The sequence below is a fragment of the Carassius auratus genome, chromosome 47 (assembly GCF_003368295.1).
Source record: "Carassius auratus strain Wakin chromosome 47, ASM336829v1, whole genome shotgun sequence".
NCBI classification, from domain to species: domain Eukaryota; kingdom Metazoa; phylum Chordata; class Actinopteri; order Cypriniformes; family Cyprinidae; genus Carassius; species Carassius auratus.
Window position 1 is genome coordinate 6284864 of NC_039289.1, and position 23281 is coordinate 6308144.

The following is a 23281-nucleotide window of genomic DNA, read 5'->3' on the forward strand; positions in this document are numbered from 1 at the left end:
TGAATTATGACCTTTTTAATGTTTTTATTATTACTATTATTAGTCTATACTTTTTTTTTCTTTTTTTTTTTTTTTTATTCAGGTCGAATCAGTGTTTAAAATTAATGGTCTGAAATTTGACATTTAGTCTCTTTTTTTTCTCTCTCATTTTTCAAGGCTTTTTTGGGAAGGGGGTGTGTACGTCAAATTGGATTTCTTGTTTTATATAATTTCAGCTATTGTTATTTACCACATCATCATCGTTTAGAGATTAGCTGAATAATGAATCCTATATTATTACACACCACTAACCTACATTTGCACATTTAACTCCGAGACTCTCATAATATAGCTCATATCGGCCTATTTTCCACTGATTTATCCTTGACACGGTTTTATTCCTAACTCCATTCATTAAACGAGCACAGAGCTACACGCTACCAGGTGGGAGTGAACGTGTGCAGCCGTGGCAACGCGACTGGTGTCTCTGTCTGGTGACTGGGACGCGGAGTAACGACTAAGCAACTGTCCACGTCTACGCTTTCGCAGTCTGGCAGCGTCAGGATTCATCTCAAAGCAACGCCGTCATGGACGAAGCGGAGGACGGCGATGAAGAGCACAAGGAGACACTCGGGGGCGACATCCTTGGCTCTTCTTCCAAGATGAAGAATGTAACGCCAGGAGGGGGAGCAACGGCGAGCAGGATCTCCCAAAACAAGGACTTCGCCACGGAATCCACCGCGCTCCTCTGCCACGGAGATGTTTCCAGGGACAAGAGCGCATTTGACGGCGAGGATGGCACCAGAATAAGATGCGTTATCAACGGAGACTGCCGAAGAGACGAGAGCTTGTCTTCAACCCCCTCCAAGCAGGAGAAGCAGACAGGTGGAGGTTTCCCAGCATCTGCATGTCACTCCAGCACCTCCAGCATGGACGGCTCGGTCACTCCAGCCCCGACCGCCGCTGCTCCTCCTCCCGCTGACAAGAAGGACTCCAGAGTTTCCTTCTCTAGTGCTCCACCGGCCCACGCACCGACCCCGAATCAGCAGCAGCAGCAGCCGGGCAATTCTGTCAGCTTCCCCAAGTCCGAGGATGGCCAGATCACGGGAGATGATGCGGAAGCCAGGGACAATCAAACTTACATGCAGAGGCAGTTTAGCTCCATGTTACAGCCCGGGGTCAACAAATTCTCACTGCGTATGTTTGGGAGTCAAAAGGCAGTGGAGAAGGAACAGGAGCGAGTCAAATCCGCTGGCAACTGGATTATTCATCCATACAGTGATTTCAGGTAGGGCTGATGGAGTGAAACCAGTGGAGACTCAATACCTGGCTGCAGATGCTCATATTTGAAAACAATAAAAAAAAAGAGAGTGCCTTTTCTGGTTAAAAACTGTAAAATAAGATTTTATAAATAAAAATAAAAACTAATAAAAAAAAAGTGTCTTTTACAAAACTGTTCCGACACTTTAAAATGTATTACAACATTTAGCCAAGGTCTTAACACTTTTACATGGTGTTGGCAAGAAAGATACATTACATGTTCAGTGTTCAGTAATCAGCTGTTTACTGTACGAAATCATGGTAACAGGGTTGACTATTTAAGATCGACCTCTACTGACAAACACTTTAAGATAAATTATCAAACAAGGAGGATCTTACTTATGCTGCTATACTTTTGAAAAAAGGTAACAGAGTTGACACTTCAAAGTTTGTTTAAAGCCAGTGCGCTACAAGGTGTTTATTAGAAAGATAATGTAATGCTGGTATTTATTTTACGAACATCTAGTGTTCAGTATTCAACTGTACGGTGCCAAATCGTGGTAACAGGGTTGACTGGGTTCGTCCCCTGGTGACAAATATAACTTTTTATGATAAGGTGATTTACAAACAAGCACTTACTTGTTATACATTAGATAAAAATAGTAACAGAGTTGTCATTATACCTTTAAAAAAAAGTAAAAGTTGACATTTTAAAGTTTGGTTAGGCTTTGTGCTATAGGTTGTGAATTATTAAAAGGATAATTTAATGCTGATATTTTTATTTAGGCTACTTATCCTATTTATCACCCCCCCCCCCCCACCCCCACACAGTTTCAGTGTTCATTAATCAGCGGTTTAATTTACAAAAGCACAGTAACAGGGTTGACTATTTCAGATGTCCCCTGTTAACAAATGTAACATTTTAAGATGAAGTGATTTACAAACACATATTTAGCACATATTTATGACAGTAAAAAAAAAAAAAAAAAAATATATATATATATATATATATATATATAAATTTAAGGGGGTGGGGTAACAGTTGACAGAATAAATGAACAGAAAATACAAAATACAAGTTTTTATTTAAATAAATACAATACAATGATAAAAGATCAAATTTAATTTAATAAAATAAACGTGACATTTTTCTTGATGTTTTACCAAACGCCTGTAACAACAGAGTACTAGTTGGCATTAGCTGTGTGTCATTATTCACAAACGCTGATGAGGGAAACAAAAGGTACCTTTTCTATGGAACAGCCCATCAAACATGCACAATACTAATCTAACAAGGATTAGGACTTTACATTAATTAGATTTTTAGTACACTGAGATTAATCATTGATGGCCAATGTACAACAGCTTCTCTAAAGCTGTTTCATGTCATCAGCTGTGTGTAATTTACCAGAACATTTATGGAAATCCTTTTGCACAAAAGCTGGATAAACAGCACAGGGAAAAAGGACACTTCAGTGAATTCAGAAATGATCCCCTCAGTCTTTTAGAAAAGAAAACACCAAGAGGGTGTTCCTCAAATACACTGACAAACAGGTTCATTTTATATCAAGTAACCTCTAATAAAGGCTTTTATACAAGTTTGTTACCTCAATTTAAGCAGTAGCTAATGCACTTTTGATTAAAAACATAATTGGTTTGAATAATATTTTTCATTTGGTGGGTCTCCAAAGTACACCACAGTGCATTCAACCGGAAACGACTCATTCGATGCAAACAATAACTTCTTATGTAATAGCCATTCATTATGAGATGATAATAAAAGTATCAGTCATAAAATAATGAAACAACAAAGAAATATAAACAATAAAATAAAACAAGTTCAGTATCATAAGTCTAAATGGCTAAATGAGTGTCATAAAAAAACCCAAAAATAATTAATAAAGTAAAAAATATAATAATAATTATTATTATATATCATTGAAAACCCTAAATCATAACATTAAACAACACCAAGATTGCAACTGCAAGTCAGATAATGAGTAATATAAAGTAAAAAAAAAAAAAAATGTAAAAAGACATAATTAAATGTAAATGGTATAAATTAAATGCTAAACTATATAAAGGACTCTTGCTTATAAAACAAATTTAAGAAACTGAAAATAAAAAATAAAAGTTTGTTCTCTTGATGCTAAACACACAGGTTGCTATTGAAATGGGTTCATAATAATGTCAATAATACTAATAATTATTATAAGAAATAAGAAATCATTCTCTCTTTTTTTTTAAGATACTCAGACCAGTGTTTAATTAAATATTTTAGACAATAAAAGCTAAGTGTTCTGGCTCATAAAATAAAAGACTCGGGAAACAAAACAGTCCTTGTTTTCCCTCGGAGATCAGCATCATTATGAGCTTGCAATGCCTCATCCATGCTTTTACGCATTCTATGTTAATGTTCACTCATGCACGTTTTTTTTTTTTTCTGTGCATGCATTAAAAAATACATTATGGATTTGTTTAAGCTAGTCTTTGTATTTTTTTATAAGCACACATTAGTGCAGGCCAGTGATCTATTTTTATTTTTTGAGAGAAGACAAACCGAGCACTGCATTTAAACGTGAACAGCAGCTACAGCAACATTGTTAGCTTGAGAAAGCTCCGTTATGATCACTTCAGAAGTTTTGCTTTCAGTATCAAATACGTCAACATAATTAATCAATAAATCACTGATACACCTTAAGAGAACCTACTTAGATCCTAAATTCCCATTTAAACCTTAATTCAAGTTCTCAAAAATAATCCAGATCATCACGTTTTCTCCCCTCTATCTATTTCTTAACGTCCTTGTGATGACCTTGCATGGGTTGAGGTAACTAATATTTAGTGGTACGATATTTCAGAATATTGATCTCAACCAAAAGAGAGTATATTGAACTAATGCTGTTTTATTGCTCCCGTATCGCCTCTCTCCTCTTGTGCACGTGCAGCATGTTTGTCAAGGCTAGGGTTATTTATAGGGTGTATCCCTGTCTCACCAAATGCATGAAGACTGAATCTCATTTTACTATTGTAAGAGTGTGCCTTTTATACCCAGTACATAAAAATAAAATAAAAAAAATGGACCGACATACTAGCAAATGCACACAACTCAACATTTGTCATTTTAGGTAGTCAAATATCGATGTATTTTATACCCGACATTTAGTTTTAGACACTGAATACTTACTGTTGTCACATACATGTGATCTGTAAATAAAATAAAATAAAATTTAATATTGTGTGGCATTTTTGTGCATGCATTTAAGCATATGTCCAGTAATCTAATTTATTAATTGAATTATTTAATCACTTAATGTACACAGGTTCTACTGGGATTTCACAATGCTGATGTTTATGGTGGGCAACTTGATTATCATTCCTGTGGGCATCACCTTCTTTAAGGAGGAAACCACCACCCCTTGGATTATCTTCAACGTGGTATCCGACACGTTCTTCCTCATGGACCTGGTACTGAACTTCCGCACAGGCATAGTCTACGAAGAAAACACAGAGATAATACTGGACCCTCAAAAGATCAAGAAGAAGTACCTGAAGACGTGGTTTGTGGTGGACTTTGTCTCATCCATCCCAGTGGATTATATCTTTCTTATCGTAGAGAAAGGCATTGACTCTGAGGTTTACAAGACGGCCAGAGCGTTGCGGATTGTGCGCTTCACCAAGATCCTCAGTTTACTGCGACTTCTTAGACTGTCCAGACTGATTCGTTATATCCATCAATGGGAGGAGGTAAGAGATGGGCACCATTGCTGTTTGCCTTCATTGTTGAAGTCAGGAGTTTTCAAATTGGGAAGCTGGGAAGAAACTAATGTCTCATTCACAATAAGTTTTATTCTATGTTGAATAAATCGCCTAATGGTGGCCAACATTTGAATAATATAACTTTATCTTGCTAACTGCCCTATTATAAGACATTTTCATTCATGGGATGATTGCAACTAGCACCGGTAACTTAAAAACATGTGATAAATCCAAGCCACTAGGTTCAGGCCAAGCCAGTGAAACATAATTCATATAAATGACAGCCGACATTGGGAACATTTCAGATGATTACATAGAGAGCCAGCTGTTCAGAGTGACAGAAACGTGACGATTTGCCTGCGGCTGAGCTAACTGATGATTCAGTTTTGTGTGTTCTTTTCACCACTAAATGGGCCAATTATGCTGCTGATTACATAGTGGTAATGTGAGCCGGGCATGGCCCTCAATTACTGAATCAACCTTGCACAGCTTTGCCACATCCACTCCACACTGTTTGTCCGGCCCCCTTATAGTTCTTGATTACCCAGGCAGGGACAAACCATGAGTTAGACCAGGGGTAGGCAAGTTCGGTCCTAGAGAGCCGCAGACCTGCAGAGTTCAGCTTCAACCCTAATCAAACACACCCGAACAAGCTCATCAATCCATTCAGGATTACTAAGGTACAGGCAGGTGAGTTTTTTTTTTTTCAGGGTTGGAACTGAGCTGTGCAGGACTTCGGTTCTCTAGGACCGAACTTGTCTACCCCTGAGTTAGACCTCCTGAAAGATATGACCAAGTTGGGTAACCCATTTATAGTTCAAAATGTTTTCATACGCACTCTTGCAGTGATAAACCTCAACCTGATAATGTGTAGGGCAAGTAAATGCTTTAAACTGTGTTCTATCAGGAAGTGTTCTCACAAAGAGCGAGCAAAACCTCCATAAGATACACTTAGACTTTTTGCCCATACCCTAATTTTGCACCATCACAGGCTAATGGTTAGCTTTCAAACAGCAGGGTAAAAAGTGAAAAAAGTTAAGTGAGGCCAAGTATGGTGTGACCCAGACTTGGAATTTGTGCTCTGCATTTTACCCATCCAAATGCACACACAGTAGTAAACACACACCTGGAGCAGTGGGCAGCCGTATTGCTGCGGTTCCCAGGGAGCAGTTGGGGGTTCAGTGCCTTGTTCAAGGGTCTCACCTCAGTCCCAGTGGATAACCAGCACTTTCTACCACCATCAATACCATATTGAGGGTGGTAGAAAGTGCTGGTTATTCACTCCCCCCACCGACAATTTCTGATGGACCTGAGACTCGAACCCACAGCCTTCGGGTTACAAATCTGACTCTCTAACTATTAGGCCATGACTGCCCCAAAGCAAAATGGTTAGTTTACAATATTACAAGCTAAAAGTGAAAGCTATGCCAATCTCTCTCTCTCTCTCTCTTTCTATCTGTCTCTCTCTCTCTCTCTCTCTCTATATATATATATATTTGTTGTCAGGCACTGAATTAAAATCCTGAAAGAAATTGACTGAAACTAAAAGTATTTATTTAAGAAAATGTTTAGGAGCATCAACCATGGTACACATGAAAATAATAATAATAAAAAAAAACTCCATATTGTACAGACACAAGCAAACAGGTTTGCATAAGCCAGTGTTTTCATGAGGACACTGGTCTGCTGATCATGCATGCCAGAAGACAACGGAGTACTTATATTTGGTATGGATCATTCATTTTAATAAGTTCAAATGGTAGTGCAATGAGACCCATAAGTGCTTCCACATTACTTTGAGACCAGTGATCCTGAACAAAGAGGCTTTAAAGAACTGCACGGCAACAATGATATACTAAACAAACATCCACAAATACAGACCACTTCAGAGCTCCAGACGATACTTTTTGTGTTTTGCATCATCTCAGTTTTAAGATCCCGTTCCATGTACTGCTTCTTCTCATGCTAGAAAAAAGAACCCACGCCGGCTAAGCACTTTACAACACGAGCCAGAGTAGTGTCTCTTCTTGTCGTCTTCTATTGAAGATTTTGGCCTAGTTGCTATTTGGGGCACTTGGCTTTTCTCAGGTGTGACAAGCCTTGTTTCTGGTATGGGAAGAAAGTGTTGACACTGTCTCACACAAGGCATTATCCTGGACTGGCTCCAGACTGCTCTCTAATATCTAGCCTCTCTACTTTGTAACCACAAACAAACTGCACACATGGCTGTCTCCAAGAGACACATTATCCACTCTCCAGTCTTTCTTAGTCCCGTCAGGATGAACATGGTATCAGCTTGGTACATTACTTTCATCATTCACAGACATGTTCTGTATTGAATCTAATCAGACGGGATGAAGTTTGTAGGATGTACTTTACTCATTACATAAAGCTTTGGCAAACCTGGTTTCAGTATGCTTGTATTCACACATCTAGAGGTCACAAATAATCTTCAGGTCAAACGGGTTTTGAAATAGAACCTTGTCAAGAGAATCCCTCAAAAAATGAAAAGGTTTGTCCTTCAGTATGTAAAGTCGGATTACCTCCGGCTATGTTTCAGAGTTCTGATGATTTTATATGTTCCCGTTTGTCCCAGAGAGTCCTCCCCTTTCCACTCAAATGTAATACTTCTTTTATCTTGAATCACAGATCTTTCATATGACCTATGACTTGGCCAGTGCAGTGATGCGCATCATCAATCTAATTGGCATGATGCTTCTTCTGTGCCACTGGGATGGCTGTCTGCAGTTTTTGGTGCCCATGTTGCAGGACTTCCCTTCGGACTGTTGGGTGTCTCTTAACAAGATGGTGGTAAGTCTTACCTTCCAACGTACCTTGGTTTCAATCACTCCAAGTGTTCCTAAACTCTCCCAAATAGCAAACTCTCAGTGAGTTATGTAGCCCAAGGTCAGGGTATCATTACCTATAGTTACACACAAAGTGAAATGTGCAATTCGCTGAATCTAGGAACTGAATCTTGGACTCAACAAATGGCTCTGTAGAAGCCACACAATAAACAATTCACAAAGCCATAACTTCCACTGATTTCATAAGTGTCCGACAGTGTTCATCACATGGGTGCATCGGGGAGCCGACTCCATCACCTGCTCTTCTCACTTTCCCAAGTCTGCCAGGAACTCTGAGTCACCCCTCCCTCACTTCTCACCATTATCCATCTGTCCTAGAAGTTCTCCCTGCTGTTAAGTCTAGTTCGAAGATAAGACAATGTTTGGACATTTGCTAAACTGATGTAAACAGTAAGTGATCATGAACTCTTGCTTGGTAAAGTGTGTGCAGTGTCAGGCAATTTAACTGAGAGTATGATTCATACTTGGGTTATCTGGGGATTCAAAAGTGGGGAAGGCTGGATTGTTTTAAACTTTGGTATAAACCACTGGTGACAGTTTGTGAATTGTCTTTAACGAGCTTGGTATATGAAAAGTGTAACACTTTTCATCACACTGAATTTACCAATGGAAAAGTTGACAAAACTGTAAGACAGAACTCTGATATAAATGCTGATTATTTAAGGTTTCCCTGCCTGTTAGTACTTTATTTTTATGTAAACTCTTTATATGCTGTCACATGTAAGTGATCAAGTGACATTGGGACAGGTTTCTAATTGGCTTTTGTTACAACAGTTTTTGAGTGCAGTCATTCTAGTCACTGCCAATGCTTAGCAATCAAGGTCAGCTGCTTTCAAAAGGCAGCTTGCTTGAAATGAAAGACGCAGCGCTAAACGATCTGTCTCACTATTTCAAGTGTCCGATTGGTCTCTCAACAGGCCCTTCTTTGAGCGGTAAAGAAGCCTGTGAGTCACACTCGCTGAGGAGTTGTTAAGCTTCAGCAGAAGTGCTATAAAACACTAGACAACTTACAAACCTTCCCTCATTTGTTAGAATACAACGAAACTTAAATAGGCATTATCATTCAGGATACTGAAAAAAGTATGATGGTGTTCCAATCCAAAATAAAGTTAGACAAACTTGCCTCCTTTCGTTTTGCAGATATCCAGGGTAAGACCCTAAAAAAAAAAATCATGGTTGTAAAAAAAAAACAAAAAAACATCTGAGATCATTAATGTAAGCCTAGATTAATCAAAATCACATCAAATTAAAATTTCATTTTGACTTACATAAATGAGATGTTACAGATGTTTCAGTCGCAATTCACCTGCTGCTGTGTTTCCTGGCACTGATAGTTGAATGCCCTGAAATACACCCTTTGATTCCTTTTGATCCAGCTGTGCCCTGTGATTCATGACCTAGCAATCGTCAAATCCATCCGTGCGCAGTTAGAATCACAAATTTAGCACGTGCGATTCACAAGTACATGCTCACGTGTGCATTTTTCAAGAGAGTTGCTTATGAGCTCTGCAGGCTTGAGGAGCCATTCAAAGTTCAGGTAAGCATCCCCCAGACGTGCAGAGACACATGTAGATAGACTCAACACGGCCTGTCTTTATATACCTACACATTCACAGTAAAGGGCTCTTACCAAAGTCCTTTTAAGCACAGGCACGTTCATTGGTGACCACTTTGGTAATGTCCTGTGAAGATATTTACTTCTACAACTGTTATATAGTGAATGGCTCTTTAAACTGAAAGGTGGGATTTAAATTCTTGCAACTGCCATATTTAGCACTGTGATTTCTCCCATTCATTTTTCTACAAATGGTTTGTTTCTTCCACCATATACGTAGAAATATTAAATAAGCAATGCCAATGGAAACCTTAGTCTATCTTTATTCAATAATTATTTGGTAATAAGCACAATTCAGTCATTTTTTCCTTAGCAGAATGTAGATTCGACAATCCTATGCTCATACATCCCAAAGAAATAAATCCCCTGCTAGTCAAGCTAAGCTAAGTCAAATAATGAGCTATGTTTCATCATCTCAGTGCCAGTGGAGGTTAGTAACACTAGGTTAAATGTGCACTAAAGTCCGCAGTTAGGCAAATACAACCAAAACATAATTTCTTAACCAGATATAGTATAATGAATATGAAAAAGAGAAAGTGACATACAGTTTTTTTGTGTGTTTACAGCTTGTTGGTATTCATGTAGCAATAAAAACCCCCAGAGAAATCTCATTGTGGAAGGTGTGACTCCAATCCATTTAAGAATAAACATCAACAAAAGAAGTTTTAATTGAATTTGTTTCTTTTCCATGCACGTGTCTGGAGGGATGAAAAATATAATGTAGAATTTAAGCAGTTTGTGTTCATTCGATGCTTAATTGTTTATCTGTGTGTTTAGACGTTCCAGTTAACCCAGAAGAAAATTGTTCCTCAAGGTATGCCTGGAAGCCTTGGTAGGCAGATATGTAAAGATGGAAAGCAGACATGAACTAAGCAAACAAATCTCTCTGACATACTGCCTACACTGCATGCTTTTTACACTGCCAAGCATTGCAGTTGCTCAAATAAAGGGTTAGACTCCAGACAATGTCTTGTCTGCATCTGAACTTGACAGGATTGTTGGGGTTGCAGAAACATATTGTGACTGTGTAGCTGAGTCTGTGAACACATTTTTGTTTCTTATTTCCACATGATACTTGCACTCCATGTGCCTCCTTGACTTTGATTCAGGATTTTCCTAGCCTTGTCTAAACCCTGCTCAAAGTGAATGCAAATCTGTTTAACCACAGTTCACAGGGACCTATCAGGTCAATCCTGAAAAATCCTGAAAGACATTATAACAAGAGCCCGGCTGAAAAATAAACAATGCAGTCCCATTAACTGCCTTTAAATCAATAAATGAATCTATCACAGGTCCGTGGTGCACATAGCTATCCAAAGTAATTGGCAAGGTACCTTTGATAGGGGTTTGTAAATCTATACCCCTAATGAGCCCAAGTTTTGACTTGAGGATTAGCGTCCAGAGGAAGTCATACTCACGAGAGTGTATCTAGTGCTGATAAAGTAATCAAAGTTTCTCTTTCTTCTTCTGTTTATCGCATCCCTATTTGCAGAATGACACCTGGAGTGAGCTGTACACCTTTGCCCTGTTCAAGGCCATGAGCCATATGCTGTGTATTGGATATGGACGCCAGGCCCCTGAGAGTATGTCTGATATCTGGTTGACCATGCTGAGTATGATTGTGGGAGCCACCTGCTATGCCATGTTCATTGGCCATGCCACCGCCCTAATACAGTCGCTGGACTCTTCCCGGCGCCAGTACCAGGAGAAGGTGGGTAGCGCTCCAAATACGCACACACTGAACCACCTGCACATGACCTTCTTATGTGTCACCTATTGTTTGATCTTGTAAGATCAAAGTCGGTACCTATCGTCTGTTGGAGAGGATGAAACTGCTCAGGCCAACTATCCCTACGGCTGAGGATTCTGGGTATTCTCCACAATCTGATCTGCCTCTCATCTGCTCAGTTGTCAGTACCTCCCAATGCTGTAAAATGGTCTTCTTTGATTCCTAATCATGACATCTGGTGCTTGTTTAAACCTGCAACTCTAGACTGCAACCTGTGTCTTTTCGCCATAAACAATTTGGTCACAAACACCTATGTCTTTGTTCGCTGAAAGTTTTCTCATGCCATTGGTTGAGCCAAAAGTTTGGAAAGTCCACCTACAATTGCTTATTTGTAGTTGCTTAAGCACATCAAACCGGGATGGGAATTATTTGAACATAAAGCACATTTAAAGGTATTAAAATGTATTTTAATGTATTCCTGTTAGTCATTATTAAGTGCATAACTCTAACTCTACTTTAAATACGCCTATATTATGACAATGTTTGAATCAATGATGTAATGCAGAGAATCCCATAGGGACTTTCAGTGGAGCTCATCAAATCCCACCTCAGGCGGCAGACTTTCCCCTTCATTAATCACTAGCAACAGAGCTGCTTTCTGTCAGATACCAGAACCGTTACGGCAGCAGGGGAGTAGAATGTGCTAAAGATACCAACAAAAGCCATTCTATGCATGAGATAAAGGACCCATATGAGACAGGTTTTGTCATCTTGATCTCAAATAAACATGTTATGATGTTCCTTTGAGAAGAAGTGGATTGCTGTGATGGTGGTCCTTGAGCGTTTGCGTGTTTAGAGTAGCGGGAATACATTTACACGTAAAAGCATTGGAATGAAAGTTTAGCTTTTTTGAGTGTAGTTGCAAATCACTTCCTTTACAGACAAAAAAACATTTCTTACACTTTTTCAACCTGATGAATAAACAGCACAATGTCCCTGTGTAGATCCCCCCGTCATCCCATCACATGTCCATCTCCCCTGCTGGAAACCAATGGATTGCCAGACAACGACAGATGAACGGGACATTAGTCATTACGTAACAAGCATTACATTGCTTAACATTGACTTTCAAGCACCTGTTCAGGTCCAACCTCTAACAAATGCTCACATGGAGTAGAAACAACAAGAGTCTCGGATCAGTTTCTGTCAACTCTCAACATTAGTGCACCCTGGGGAACTGTGGTTGTATGTACAGGCCAGCTGAGATGTACAGACTGTGCCTTTGTCAATCGACCATTACGCACCGTGGTCTCTGCTTAGATCACTATGTTCGAATATTGATCACAGTGTTGTCTATAACATGAACTGAACACAAGAAAATATATGGACCGTTAGTAACATCATGTTTGGAAACCATTTGAATAAATATATTACAGTTCTTAGTCATTCTAAAGAGAGTATACAGAAGAATTACAGCCTAATCTTTAAGACTGTAGTGGTGTCACATCTCGTTGTTTATTACATAACAGTAAACCATCATAATCCTAGTTGCTGTTGGATACCTATGGTATAAATGTATCTGCTGATGGACTTGATGTCCATATGGAACGAAAGCTTGATATATGGGCTTTCACCCCCCTCCTTGGTGACTATGATGACCTTGATTCTTTGGCAGATGGACATGGGAAATATATCATCCCTTTATGTGGCTGATAGAAGATAAACTGCCTGTCCTGTTAAAAGGAAGAAGAAGAAGAAGAAGAAGAAAAAAACAAGCCTGTGGACTGCCTGAAATACGATGTATATATATTTCAGTTCAACTGATAAGATTTTTGCAGGGCATGTTGCAATGCTATGTTCAGCCATATTGAAAGGACAAAGATGATTATGTCTACAATATTACGCAACATCACATGACTTCTTTGATGAGTTCTGTTAGGAAGCTTACGAAGGTTAATCTGATCATCTACCTGTCCGGAGGTTTTAGTGTAGGTTACCAGATGTGTCGCTTATCTTATTGGCACTAAGCTGCTAACTCTGTCCTGTCATAGCCACATTGCTTTCTAAATTCCTGCCTACCTTCCATTCTTCCTTCCTTTCCAGACTGATAGCCCAGGGAAGCTTAGTCACAGGAAGTCTAAGAGGGAAGAAAAGAAGCTGAGTATCTAAATATATAAACAGAGTACAGTTTCCTGATCTATAGCCCCAGTCTGAGACCTGGTGCAATTCAAACTTTCCTGAAGTGTTTTCAGTGCTTATACACAGATCTTGGCTGTACAATAAACCGAGACTCAAACTGTGATTGCAACAAGGTCTAAGTAATTGTCTTCACATTTCAGCTTAACACTTTGTCTTACTTAAAGGCTGATTGAATGAACCAAAGAGAGGAGAAAATAGACTGCCTTGATCGAAAGGGACAAAGCGTAAATTACAGATTTTGTCGAGCTAGACGAGACAAGCAGGCACTGTTATTTAGAGGTGGCTAAATGTTGGTGTGCAAGTAAATATGGGGGTTTGTGTTACTTTTTTTCATAATATTGAGTGTTTAGTCATAGTTTTGTCAATGTTAGACAGTCTGAATAAATTCTGGGGGAGATTACTAAGGATTTCCAGAACTATTGCATTTTAAACCTACATTTTTTAAATGTTTTTTTTTTTTTTAGTGCCAATAATCCTTGATTATTTGTAAATTAGGCTCATTATAGAAGTGTCTTATTCATAGCTATTTGCACTTGCCTTTTACAATTAGCATTGTGCTATTACTACATGCAGAAATAATTACAAGGTGGAAAGTAAAATGGCATGCTGGGACCCCCTGGTTGCTTCTTTCGGTTGTGTGCGATTGCATACATCCCTTATCCAATCGTAATTAATTAAGATTGAATTAGATTAGGATTTGGGCTGGATTTCTGAAACAAAATGTTTTCATGAAATGGGTTTATGATAGGGATTTCCACTCCGAGCTAATTAAAGTCAGTCACTGCTCTTCCCATGATTCCCCACCCACTGCCAAAGGGACGATGAGTCACGGTGTGCATGCTAACACAGACGCCACTTCAGTTGTATATAGCGTCTATCTGCATCTGACAAGAATTGGATGCTTTATTTATATTATATGCATGTTAAACCTTCAGTTATGTTCTCAAGGATTAGTGATCTCATCCATCTCATTTCATGACCACCAGTGATTGTTACAGAATATGCTCATTGTTATCTAATCAGGTCATTCAAGAATGAAAGAACAAAGTGTTTTTTGGGTTGCACTTTATTTTACTGTACGTGTACTAACATGTATTTATAGTGTACTTACAGTGTAAATATCTAAGAAAGTTCTGGTAATACAAGGTAACTACATGGGGTAGGGTTAGGTTTAGGGGTAGGTTCAGGGTTAGTACCTAGTTATTACATAGTTATTGTAATTACTATAATAAGTACATAGTATGTACATGAGGAACAAGATTGTAAAATAAAGTGCTACCGTTTTTTTGTGTCTTAGTTTCTGGTTTCTTTAATTTAAAAATGGAGTCCATGTACATACCAGTAATTGTTCTTTACATATTGCGAAGAACATGTTTATTTGTGACGGCACTGCTATGGTTTTTACCATGCATGCAGGAAATTCAATACTTTTTATAGTATAGTTCACTCACAGAAGATATTCTGAAAAACTGTTATTGTCCATACAATGAAAGTCAGTGGGGTCCAAAAACTTGTTTTTAAAAAAAGTGTTTTTAAAACCCCTAGCCATAAATATGACCAATATTTTCTTTCTTTAGCAATTAAACAGCATTAATTAGCGAAAGTACTTACAGAAACCCTCTATACAATGGCCTGTAAAACAGAAAGCACCTGTCACTAACAAGTGCAACAGACTGAACCCTATTAGAAGCTTGAAGACATACAGTCATCATCCACATGCTTTTTCCTACCAACAACATCCATCCAACTGGGAGGTCACTAAGAAGCATCACCCTCCCTGCCCCCCATGTCAATATCCTGGTGTGCACATGACCCACTATAGTTGAGTTATGTTGGAATATGAGGTCTGAGAGGCCACATAAGACTGCCTCAGCTTTAAAACAGCTTTTGAAATAAGGCAAGTCTATAAAATGCTTTTGAAACATCCATAAATGTTTAATTTGTTTTATCTAATCAAATTTCTCTAAAACATACATAGCCAAGACCATTTGATGCAATAAATGTACTGTATATTCCTGTAACATAAACCAGAAAGCCATCACACCACAAACGATGATGCAGAGAGAAGGTTAACTTCATATGCTGATGTGCTATGAATAGAGCTTATCATCTGTTTCATCACACTCTTCCTGCTTTGGGAACATCATATTATCATATGCTCTTTAGCCTATGACGTGTCCACTGTAAAAACTTCCCTTAATGTTTTCTACTATAGCAGGAACGCCCATACAGGAAAACAAGCCTGGATGTTAAATTATTTACTTGAATCTGTATATAGTGTTCCCTGTTAGCATATCACGTCTCCACAAAAGAGGCCACATGGGATTCAGATTGGCAACACACATGTTGGTGGTTGGAAATTTTGGGGAAAAAGTATGTCAACATAACTTATACCGTGTCACGTTTTTCTTCTCAGTACAAGCAAGTTGAGCAGTACATGTCTTTCCACAAACTTCCAGCCGACTTCCGGCAGAAGATCCACGATTATTATGAGCACAGATACCAGGGCAAGATGTTTGACGAGGAAAGCATTTTGGAAGAACTGAATGAGCCGTTACGAGAGGTACCATTTAGCAACAGAAAACAATACACGACTGATAACTTGCCTTCAGACTGACAGTAAACTAACTTCTGCACCTCCAGGAAATAGTCAACTTCAACTGCCGGAAGCTGGTGGCGTCCATGCCGCTGTTCGCCAACGCAGATCCCAACTTTGTGACAGCGATGTTAACTAAGCTCCGCTTCGAGGTCTTCCAACCAGGAGATTACATCATTCGTGAAGGAACCATCGGCAAGAAGATGTACTTCATTCAGCATGGCGTAGTCAGCGTCCTGACCAAAGGGAATATCGGCATGAAGATCTCTGACGGCTCCTACTTTGGGGGTAAGAAACACAGAAAGACCGTCTCATTCATTTAGAAACATACTAATCCGTTTGAACATTATAATTACAATATACATAGAGAAAAGTGGATAAACTGTATAGGATTAAACCGTTGTTATGACATCCTGTTAAAACATATGAAAATTTCAAAATAAAAGTTAAGACAATTCTTTAAAACAATGAATACAAAACAAAACACAAAGTACAAAAGAACAAAACATTAAACACATTTTAATATGCAACTACAAAGTAAAAGTCCCAAGAAGAGTTTTTTTTAATTATTATTTTATTTAATTATAATAATTTCCAAAGGAAGGCAGTAAAACTGTAATAATCAAAGAAAAAAGTATCAGTTTTACTATTATACTTAATTATGATCATTAATATACTGCATTTTTACAGTGCCTAATCAAAGAAATCATAAAATAAATCACTGGTCATTTTTAAATAATCATATCAAACCTAATCGTATTGCAATAAAGTAAATTACTTACAGCCAAATGCTTTTTTAAGGCTAAACTTCTGTTAGCATACATTTAAATGCAATGTCAAAGTAAAAGTCCCATAAATAAATTATGTAAAAAAATTAAATACTTAAAAGCTTCCAAGTTAGAATTCCAATTGGAATCCTATTGTACATATTCCTTTACTATTTTTGATGAAGCCTTCACTCTTTTGTGTTCATAACTGAAGGCTTACAAAAGTAAAAAAATAAAAATAATAATAGAATCATAAAATCATATCGTTGCTCCAATTGAATCCCTAACTGCTCTCTTGCACTGGAAAACAGTAATAAATACTGGCATTTGAACATGACCCTCTGATTCTCCCTCCAATGAGTTTTGTCTCATTTAAGATGCTGCCCACTTTGAGGGCCTTGCGTTAGTGATCCAGAAAAAAAACAACACTTTTTCCAGAGTCTTTAGGGCACGTTCTGGGAGGGGCAAGGAGGAGAGATCACTGAGGTTGCGAATATACAAGGAGCCAGGGGCACTGAAGGAAGGCCACAGATAAAGAACAAATGTGGCCAATTAATAACACCTAATTAGTGGAGCAGAACAGTAATGGCAGAGCAATTTATAATGACAAATATAGAGATTCCTTGGCCAAAAACAATTACAATGCATGAATGAGAGAGGCTTAATCATGATGGCAGACAGATTTGTCATGGTATTCTATACTGATCACAGCATCTCTGCTTCTTAACATGCATCAGTAAATAAAAAGCCCTTTTTGTGTTAGTATTCAAATGCAATGCATTTTTCATATGTTTAATTCTTAAAGGGATAGTTAAAAAAAAGAAATTTTTAGGGTTAATTTTGCCAAATAACACCCATTAAGCATGAAATCATAATAGTTTCTCTTGACTTGGTACTTGGGATTACTATGAGAATAACATGGATATTTGATTCAGTTAATAACATAAGCCATTGTGGATGCTACATACTGTATTCCATTTAAGCCACCATAAAGCTTTTAAAACTGCATTTGGCTGCATTCATAAGATTGGAACATAGATACATTAAGCATGTGCAGTGGACATGTTTCTTAACAGCTTACAGAAATGAGAAATCATCATTAATCTCCTCGTCTGAGCTTTATATATCATAAATGATACACTGAATAGAGCATGTAGATGTTTAAAGTTATATGAGAAAACCAATGATAGCAAGCATTTTCCATTAATTCTTTTTATTTACTTTTGGGCTGTGAAAAACATGGAGGTTTGTGATATTGCATGTTTTTAATGTAATGACTATAAACTGGAGCTAAATTTGATCTCCACACTTTGGGGTAAAGGAGGCACTTCATCAAAAATCTGACTGCTCAGTTTCGCATGCTGGGATATGTCAACCTAAATGGGGCATGTTGTGAAAATGTGATTTTTACAAATGTGACTTTTTTTGACAGTGCGTCAGTTCTGGTTCAGTTGCATTTTTCAGTCTAGCCCATTATCTTACTTGCTAGTGCTCATTTTAATTATACCCATTTTAATGAAATACAATAATCAACACAAAAAATAACACATTCTTATTCAGTATTTTTGTGTTGATTGAAAATGTATTTAAAAAGTGATTTAGTTAAATAATTGTAAGTACAGTACAAAACATAAATTTGCCTACAAAACTCGGTACACTTTTGGTGTATGATAAAAACCCACTTTGTTTTACCAGTACAAGAATATTAATAAATGTCCAATATAGTGTTTGCAAAACCCTAACAGAGTGAAAATTTGGCATTCAAATTGCTGCAGTTCTACACTGTAGTGAAGTAATGCTGACCGATTCACAGAAGAATCAAATGCTTTTTAACCCCTGCAGCCAAGCAACCCTAGGATGTTTCTCTTTATAAACTTAATTCTGTTGCGATGCGCAAAACTCCACATCTGAACATTCAATAGCAAATACTAAAACTAATAACAAAACATACTTACAGTAGCTGATTCAGAAGCACGAGACTGTCGTAGCAAAGTCAGAATGACGTCCTCTCCTAGATTCATTAAATAGTCATCCATAAAATGCGTTGCTGTTCTGTTGTAAGTAATCTTACAGATTCTTAAATGCATCTACTTTCGGAAGGCTAAATAAAGTGATTTTGCTTTCGACTAGATACACACAGCATCTCCCTGACACGGCTGCTTCAACAATAACTGCAGTTACTGTAACCACACCTTGAACATTTGGGCGGCATAACTCAGATATTTCCACATAGTGACGTAGACATGTGGGGGTGTGTTTAAACGAGCCGTTTTAGGAGGGTGTGGCAGAGTCTTAACTTTGATAAAGAATATCTCTTTGGTTTTGAGACTTAAGTCTTTTCAACTTTACAGAGCTTCTTCATGCACCAAGAGCTTATAACACTCCAAAGAGAAAAGAAGAATTTTAATCGCATCATATGACCCCTTTAAGACCCAAATGTTACCCAGAATTAAAGCTTTATTGATTTTTTAATTACAGGCAACATCCACTTGAGTCCTCAGTGGAGTTTTGTCCACTCCACAGTGATAAGGGGCACAGCAACTTCAATGAGAGTGAGCTGTGCCAACATTCACTTTGAATTGTGGCCACATTTTCAACTGGGCAGATCCCAAATGCAAGGCATCTTTTTGACTGCATGTGTGTGTATGTGTAGATAGAGCCTTTTCAGTCAGTGACAGGATCTTACCTCTTCATAATGCTGAGCTCCTGACAGAAACATTGTCAGGAGACAGGAGACAGGTCCTTTACAGTTTCGTTTTCAGGTTTCAGCTTCAGTGATGGAGAAATTTTATTATGTTGATATTTGGGATACTGTTCACAGGCGAACATTAGTTCCAAGGATTTTTTTGATAACCCGTTTCAACATTCCAAATCAAACACATGGTCAAGCTGGCCAGGTCTGACTTTTTTTGGCCTTTGTCCACAGACTAGGAGAGCAGATGGCCAACCAGCCAATTCAACTAAACAGTATCTAAATTTGGTCTTCTGGCATGGTCAAGTTGGTGTTCAGCTGGTGTCCCAAATGGCTAGTGTCAGAAACCACTAAAACCAGCAATCTGGTCCTACCTAACATAGCTGGGAAACCATCTAAGATTAACAATTTTTTTATCAAGTCCAACCAGCCTTCACTGATCTTCGTTGGTCTCCCAACTTGACAAGTACTAAAGACCTATCTACAACCAACTAAGATCAGCAAACAATTCGATTATTTTAAGAAAGGGATTTTTTTTTTCATCAGGTATAGCCAGCCTTCAGCGGTTTGCTGGTCTTAGCTGGTCTCCCAATTTGGCCCAAATAAAACCATCTAAGACTAACTGAGATTCTGGAACCACAACCATGATATGTCCTGTTCATTTTCAGAGATCTGCCTGTTGACCCGTGGAAGACGAACTGCCAGTGTGCGGGCGGACACCTACTGCCGACTATATTCACTCTCCGTGGACAACTTCAATGAAGTACTGGAGGAGTATCCAATGATGAGGAGAGCATTTGAGACAGTAGCCATTGACCGCCTTGATCGAATAGGTAAGTTACCTAGAGACTAAAATCAGTAGCATTCCTATGTATCATTGTACTTTTAAAAAAATAACCATGGTAATACTATAGTACTCCCCCAGTGGATTTTGTGAAAGTGCATTTACCTGTATTAGAGGCATTACTGGTACACATACCAGAATTCATGTATTTGGATATCCATTGATCACATCTGTAAGTAGATTTGAGTCCCCTCCAAAATTTGTTTGTCTTCAACACAATTGTTTTGCCATCTTTGGTTTACGTCCCAAGCATGTAAACATGTGATTTGCCAAGAGAGGCAGACCACATGCCCTTTTCACCCCTCTCAGCATCTTTATCTCCCAAGGTCAGTGTTGGTAGCTGATGTCACTACCTGTCACATGACCACCTCAGTTGTTTATATATTGGCCATGCAACCACTCCACTCACTGATGTTGCCATGGCAGCCAGATTCCATAAATGATCAGTTCAGCTCATGGAGGAGTTTAGACCACGCATGCTTTGTAGAAGAACATCCGCTACCACAGTCTCACTGTGTCAATGTTGGCTGTTAATTTTATGAACATCAGATGTGACTCAGTTGTTCATTTACTATGGATACAATAGAGATGTTCAGTCATGATGTCAAATTATACGCTTACTGGAAATGGCTTCACTTTACCCCAAATGGACACGTTTCTTAGAGACCTTTTAGATAAAATACGCTATTGTTTACAAAAAATGCAAGAGGTAGTGCAGTGCATTGGAACGTAATACAGTTCTTACAATTTGGACAATATTTTCCTTGACACAGCATCATTCTGGACAACCTCAACAATAAACTAATTCTTGAGTGTCTCATCCTCCCCCTTGAGGACCACTTTCGTTTAGCTCAAACGCACTTAGGTTTTTTTTATTTTATTTTATTTTATTTTTTTGTGTGCTTTAGATGTGTTTATTTGTGAATACAGCAAAACTTTGCTTGATCCAGGAGCAGGATTCAACACCCCTGAACTAATTGTTTAGTTAACCACAGTAATATATCCTTTCTTCACATCGTGCAAGTCTAGTAAATTTGCATTACTCTTTAGCACCATATAATCACTTCACCAGGAAAATGAGGTAAAGATTAAGTGTATTAAGTTGTTTCATATTGAGCCAGTGCTTCACTGTGTCTGACAGTTACTAAATGCACCAAGCCTAATGGAGTAGAGTGTAATGGATTCAGTGTAATAAGAATAAAACATTTAGGTTTTTGGTATTATTATTATTACTGGCAGTGTTCCTACCTAGTTACAGATATTTGTGCTAAATGCTTGATCTAAGGTGCACAGACAAAGCTATATCTGACTGTTATCTGTACCTTTCAGGCAAGAAGAACTCCATTCTGATGCACAAAGTACAACGCGATCTTAACTCTGGCGTCTTCAACAACCGTGAGAACGAGATGATCCAGGAGATTGTGAAGTATGATCGGGAAATGGTTAAACTGGTCAAACAAGGGGACATACAAAGGCCAAGGGCCATGTCTGTGACTCCTTCAACTCACGGGAACATGTTTGCACATTCTAGTCAGCCCTCTACAAGTTCTGCCATTGCTAGCCTTCAGCAGGCTGTTGCCATGAGCTTCTGTCCCCAGATGGGCAACCCTTTAGTGGGTTCTGGGGCTGTCCAGTCTCCCCGCATGGTGCGGCGCTTCCAGGTGGTACAAAGCCAGACGCCCCCAGGCTCCCAGTACTCCACCTTAGCCCTTGCCTCTGCCCTTACAAGCACACCTGTCCACAGTCCTCTGGCAAATACTGGTCGAATGTTCCAGTATGGTTCCAGCCCCCCCGGTGCACCCTCGGGCTCCCAGTTATCCCTTGTACAGCAACACGTACCCAGTCCCACACATCGTCCACCAGTCCCCAGGACCACTCTAAGCCAGGACGCCCGAGCCCTATCTGCCTCCCAACCGTTCTTACCCCATGACATGGTGCAGCCAGTTGCCCCAAGCCCTCCCCAGTCCACCAGGGTTTCATCAACTTCCATCGGTCCCCCTCAGAACACCCCAGGTCCTGCTGGTCTTAGAGGAAGTATCCCTCCCAGAATGGCACTACCCCATCAAGTGTCTGTAGGTGCATTTCCTCCAGCCTCCCTTCCACAAATGAGACCCAGCCTGGATTCAGGACTACCCAAGAAGGATTCAATAATCAGTCTCCCAGAAACGGAACCACATCACACCAGACCTAGATTATCGTCAAACTTGTGACCACGAAACAGTTGGAAGGCTCTGTCTGCGTCAGGAACGTGTGGACTCTCCTTCACCAAGTACTATTCCCGATTCCCTGTCACACCTATGAATTTTACTCTCAGAATGTATGTGGTGTGACTGGCCACAAGGGCAAACAGACCCTTGAGACTTGATAGTATACAATGAACATATCTGTATCATTCTTACCACGATTGGAATTTTCCATTTTACCTATGATATAAACATCAATGTAGCTTCCGACCTCACAATTTGCCTCTTTGAAATGGTTTTCTTTATTATAGCTGTTCACAAAGATTACAAATGTACCACCTCACTTTTATATACTGTAGTTCAAATGATGCTAACTGACACGTGTCTGAATACCGGTACTTAGCAGTTTGCTTCTGATCAAAACGTAGGAGCTTTCTCCCTCTTCTCAACATGAACCGACTAGACAATAGTTATTTAACCTATAATGTGCAATATTAGAACTGTTACAGCAAAAAAAGAAAACATTTATTACATGGCTCTCGAGTCTCAAACCGGTTTAGAACGGCATGTATTCTTACTGGAACTGCTATCCATGTGTTCGTCCAATTCCTTCAGACCAAAGTTGGGCCAAAGGAAAATGTTAACATGAGATGACATGTAAAGGTGTGTCAAGTATAATGAAAGGATAAAAACAAATATAATTTAATTGCCTTGATTTTGACTAAAAATACTGTGTGTGTGACCATAAGCGTGTGTTTTTCTTAGCAGTCCCGCAACAGAGCACATTTGGT

At 38.8% G+C, this 23281-nt stretch overlaps 1 protein-coding gene across 1 annotated transcript; it reads left to right on the forward strand.

The window, feature by feature from the left end:
• Positions 1-190: 190 nt before the first annotated feature.
• Positions 191-22526, forward strand: LOC113064924 (potassium/sodium hyperpolarization-activated cyclic nucleotide-gated channel 2-like). Its single transcript, XM_026235938.1, has 8 exons — positions 191-1267; positions 4563-4986; positions 7648-7809; positions 10973-11191; positions 15825-15971; positions 16052-16292; positions 20132-20296; positions 21637-22526. The coding sequence occupies exons 1-8, from the start codon at positions 567-569 to the stop codon at positions 22515-22517; spliced, it is 2940 nt and encodes a 979-aa protein (XP_026091723.1). The 5' UTR covers positions 191-566; the 3' UTR covers positions 22518-22526.
• The last annotated feature ends 755 nt before the right edge of the window (positions 22527-23281 follow it).

Excerpts from the sequence above, each read along its gene's own strand:
- LOC113064924 (XM_026235938.1), top strand. The coding sequence starts at position 567 with ATGGACGAAGCGGAGGACGGCGATGAAGAGCACAAGGAGACACTCGGG. Across the intron at positions 1,268-4,562 it reads CATCCATACAGTGATTTCAG|GTTCTACTGGGATTTCACAA; the intron begins GTAGGGCTGATG and ends TAATGTACACAG. Across the intron at positions 4,987-7,647 it reads ATATCCATCAATGGGAGGAG|ATCTTTCATATGACCTATGA; the intron begins GTAAGAGATGGG and ends CTTGAATCACAG.